The sequence below is a fragment of the Nicotiana tabacum genome, chromosome 17 (assembly GCF_000715075.1).
Source record: "Nicotiana tabacum cultivar K326 chromosome 17, ASM71507v2, whole genome shotgun sequence".
NCBI lineage: Eukaryota > Viridiplantae > Streptophyta > Magnoliopsida > Solanales > Solanaceae > Nicotiana > Nicotiana tabacum.
The window spans coordinates 95,380,206-95,385,068 of NC_134096.1; the positions used below are offsets into that span (position 1 = coordinate 95,380,206).

The 4,863-nt window shown below is 32.4% G+C and overlaps 1 protein-coding gene across 1 annotated transcript; it reads right to left on the bottom strand.

The window, feature by feature from the left end:
• Window positions 1–2,904: 2,904 nt before the first annotated feature.
• Window positions 2,905–4,632, bottom strand: LOC107790138 (AAA-ATPase At3g28510-like). Its single transcript, XM_016612043.2, has one exon. The coding sequence runs from the start codon at window positions 4,537–4,539 to the stop codon at window positions 3,040–3,042; it is 1,500 nt and encodes a 499-aa protein (XP_016467529.2). The 5' UTR covers window positions 4,540–4,632; the 3' UTR covers window positions 2,905–3,039.
• Window positions 4,633–4,863: the final 231 nt, after the last annotated feature.

Consider the following 4,863-nt stretch of genomic DNA (forward strand, 5'->3'; position numbering starts at 1 on the left):
TCTTTGATCGTTTGGAATTTGAAATCCCGCTCTATCTATAAATACAAGCGTTTAGGAGTTTTGGGGAGATGTTTTTACCTCCATAGAAGCTCATTGCTTCTTTTATGATCATTGCCATTTCCTCTTTGTAATATGTTTAAGAGGGTTGGCTCCCATTTGGCCCCAAGTATCAATTACTCTCCCTATCCTCTGTTGCAATTCGTGCATATCAAACATGAATATTTTATTAATCTCTTTTTTGGACCAACCTTTTCATAAAAAAATGTATATGAGGCTAATATTTTAAAATCATTTTAGATTATGTATTAGACTGGAGAGTATTTCTTTTGAATATTGGTATATTACAAAAAATAAAATATATACAAATAGACTATCACTATACAAAAATTATATAAAATAGACTGTCACTCTACAATTTATATATACAATAGACTGTCACTATACAAAATATATATAAAAATAGATTGTCATTATACAAAAAATATATTAAATAGACTATCACTATACAAAATATATACAAAATAGACTGTCACTATACAAAAATATACTAAATAGACTGTCACTATACAATTTATATACAATAGACTGTCACTATACAAAATATATATATAAAATATTTACTAAATAAAATATATACTAAATAGGCTGTCACTATACAAAAAAATATACAAAATAGACTGTCACTATACAACAAATATACAAAATAGACTGTCACTATACAAAAATTATATGAAATAGACATTTCGGGCTATTAGATGTAATATATTTGGGCCGGAGGACCATTTTGTGTCAATGAGTAAAAACATGAGTTATTAAAATTTTGAGGGGATATAGAGGATAGTTTTCTCCGAGGAAAAGGCAAATCAAGATAAAAAAGAAACCAAGGAAAACAAAAAGTTACCCGCTAATTCAGTTAGAAGTTATGGCCGTCTAAAAAAACTTTTCAAATAATGTGTGTCATATTTATCTTCTTAGGTACTACGTAGTTTATTATATTGTTATATACATGATTTTGATTATTATGGTATTATACACATGATTTAGTTTATAAGTTGCCCAATTGAACAGAATGACTAGTTAAGGTTCATCTATGGTTCACTGACTTCGTAGGTTGGTTTAAGTCAAAATACTTGCAATTTAACCTCAACAACTATTTTGCTACTCTTAATTAAAATTCATATGCATCACACTCAACTAGATTTAATTTACATTGTCTCTGGCTAAACATGAATAATAAGACTTTGCTTGGAGGATGTTAGGATGTAAAAGTCAAAAGTAAATTTAGAGTACGTTACCTTTTTGATACCTGAATCTCTAGAATGTGACAAGAGGGGTTGCTTATATGGTTAACACTCTCCATCTATAATAGTCGTGGGTTTGAGATCACCAAATGAGCAATAGCTCCAACAAAGGGAAAAAAGAACTTTTTTTTAAAGAAAAAAGAATCTCTAGGATGTGAGCTAAGGTTCTTAAAAGTTCTCATCAACTCTATTTTTCTTGCATTACTTGAACTTGGTGCATTAAACTTTTGCATCCTTCTTTATTTATCCATGATCTCAAAGATTAGTTTGGTGGTCTGAATTAAATTTTCAATATTTTTGAGCAAAAGTATTACTGAAAGTCTCCAACATATATATTTTTTCCTCCTTAGAGGAAAGGTTTCGAACTCTAATATATTGTTGAGGCCTTTTCTCTTTCATTCGGTGGAATCCACAATAATATTTGTGGCAAAAACTGAAAAAATAGTCCAACTCGAGCTATTAACTACTTTCACTTTTCACTTTGGCTTTTTCATTCAATACAATTTCTTTTGTAATTAATATAACTAGCAGTAGGTCAAGTTTTATATATAAAAAGAATTATTTGATCGGTTTAACTTATTAAATATTTACTTTAACTTGCTTCTTTTCTTTAAATCAATTAAACCATCGTGCATTTTCTTTTCCCCTGAAATTAATCAATGAATTTCTCGCCTCCCAAATTGTCAAATCAAGACCGTTGCCTCTTGGAAGTTGGAACCTTCCAAAAAGCATTGTCTTTGGATTACATTTTAGGTGAAATAATCGTTGAAAAATGTAAGGTCAAAAGAACCTTTCATTAAAAATGTGTAAAGAACCTTTCTGTAGTTTCCGGGATGGAGAATTGTTTAAATCACGGATTGTATTTCTTATTTTTTCTAGAATCAGTTATTTAGCTTATAAAGCTTTCTTATGAGGTAGATCATGAGAATTTAATTGGGACGAAATAAAGTACTTAATTAACAAAGATTAATGCTTGAGATTAACAATAGTAGACAACTACCCAAAGAATGAATTCATGTTCTTCCACATTATTTGTCAGAACATCTAGTAAGCCGAAAGTTACTCTGAATTACAACGACATAAGTTGACAACTCGTAACAGTCAATTGGATATTATATGGTTACATTGTGTTCTAACTGCCAATCTTAAACTAGGTTTAGCAGGCTTTTTACATTCTTAAATTTGAGGTCCAAAGTGTTTGTCCCTTTTATCTGTTAATTAGTTTTAGCTAAATACACTTCATCCAAAATATTTGTCACTATAGAAATCCTGAGAAGACATTTGAATAGCAGTATTATGCAAGAAAACAGAGTTGATCAGAACTTATAAGCACCGGCCACATCCTAAAGATTCAGAGGCATCAGAAATTAAATCTTACATACGGTAACTTACTTCTAACTATATTATCCTAACATTATAGAAGCAAAATCTAAAATTCCTGTCACACAATGGGATGACTCTTCCACTCCTGAAGTTCAACTCAAGAAAGGACTAAGTCAAATCGAGTATGATGCCTATTGCCTCATATATCAATTAAGCTGGTTTGCAAAATAATCGTTGCAAGTATTTCAAGCAAAAAGGCCGAGAATTTAATCAAAGAACAGACACCAAACTTTATTCTACTTCTGATTATAATAAGATAAGAGTAATAAGACTATACATGGAGAAGCCCCAATCCCCTGGCCGCCAAAAAGAGAAGGAAAGATCAGGTAAGTGAAGTTGAAAACATATGGAAACATCATTTCCACAACGTTTTTAGACGACCAACCAATTTTGTGGAAAACTTTTTGATGTTCTTGGAATTCAAGCTGGCTTTTTCCTTAGCTTCTTTATCTTTACTGGCCTTTTCCTTGGCCTTTTCCAGAGCTTGAATTAAGTTATTCAAGCAAATCTCAGGCCCTTCAGAAACATTTTTCAGCATTAAATTCTCAGCCACATCACAAGGACTAATGTTTACTTCCTCGAATAAACCTTGAATCTGTTGAAACAGAGGGTGTGTTTCAATATCCAAATAATTCTTAGCCAACACTTTAAATGCTTCATATTTGCAATATGACATCTCAATGTGCATATCCATCCGTCCTCTACGTATGAGAGCTGGATCAAGTTTATCCTTATGATTGGTTGTAAATATGATTATCCTCTCTTGACCACAAGCTGACCATATTCCATCAATGAAATTCAACAGTCCTGAAAGTGTAAGTTTGCTTGTTTCCTTATTTTCACTTGCTTTTTCTTTAGACGAGTCTGAGTCATCTTCCTGATCTTCGTTTACTGTTTCCTCGCTCTTCTTTTTCTTCTTCTTTCTCTTGCCTGTGAGATCAATAGAGCAATCAATATCTTCAATTACAATAATAGACTTGCTTGTTGTTTCCATAAGCAACTTCTTAAGCCCTGAGTTGTCCTTAACAGAAGTGAGCTCAAGATCATAAATATCATAATTCAAGAAGTTCGCAATAGCTGCAATCATAGTTGATTTTCCTGTCCCTGGCGGACCATAAAGAAGATAGCCGCGCTTCCAAGCTTTACCAACCTTAGAATAATAGTCCTTTCCTTTGCTAAAAGCAATGAGATCGATGACTATTTCCTTCTTCTTCTTAGGGTCCATAGCCAAAGTATCAAAAGTTGCAGGATGCTCAAAGTTAATGTCCCTCCACATACCTTTTTCATACCAATACCAATCCTCACTACAATTGTTGGAGTAAATCTTTTGTTTCCTGTTTTTAAACTCAATAACCTTACCTTCTTCCATCACATGCTTCAAGTATTTTCCAATGACCATTTCTTTATATCGTTGATTGAAAGTTATAGTGTAACTTTTCTTTTCAATTGGACGTGAATTTTTACGTCCTGAAGAATTTTCATTGAATGTTTCGATATGAGAGCGCCAAGAGAGTTTAGCTCCTAGGAATTGATCAGTAATCTCTTCTCCTTCGTCTAAGCTAACAGCAACAGACTTACTATTCTTGGACTTTTCAGCTTTGAGATATTTAGCATCTTTGTTGATTGACTTAGTACCCAAATAAGAGTTGACCTGGGTGTATATATCGTTGCTTTTACCATTGGTGAATTCATCAATAGTAATTTGAACATAAGGGTAGAAGTAATTTTCCAATTTCTGCCAAAAGTATTTGATGCGTTTGCGGAGTGTATAGGGGAAGAATTGCTGGATTGTGCCCCAAATGAACATCAATCCAGCAAGCTTAGAGCCTAATTCAGTCAATGATATTGCTCCCATATTGGTGTTCTTTTCTAAGGTATTTTTTTTAGTAAGATTATGAATGAGGATGAAAATGAAAATGGGAGCTTAGTGTGGTTTTAGTAATTTGGAGGCGTGTTTAGTACAACTATATATACTACTTTTAAATTGCTAAAGTTAGCTCAGAAGAAGTGTCTGCTCCGTGTAGCGCAAGGAAATTGGCCGGTTAAACGCGGCCGTAGAAACTTGACTTTCATTACAATATATGAAGTGATAAATGACGATAGTACTTGTACTACATCATCCAATTATCTTAAACAAATATCTTAAAATATAAAAAGTAAACATTTGTTACAAAAATAG

Coding starts and splice junctions, on each gene's coding strand:
- LOC107790138 (XM_016612043.2), bottom strand. CDS start 4,539: ATGGGAGCAATATCATTGACTGAATTAGGCTCTAAGCTTGCTGGATTG.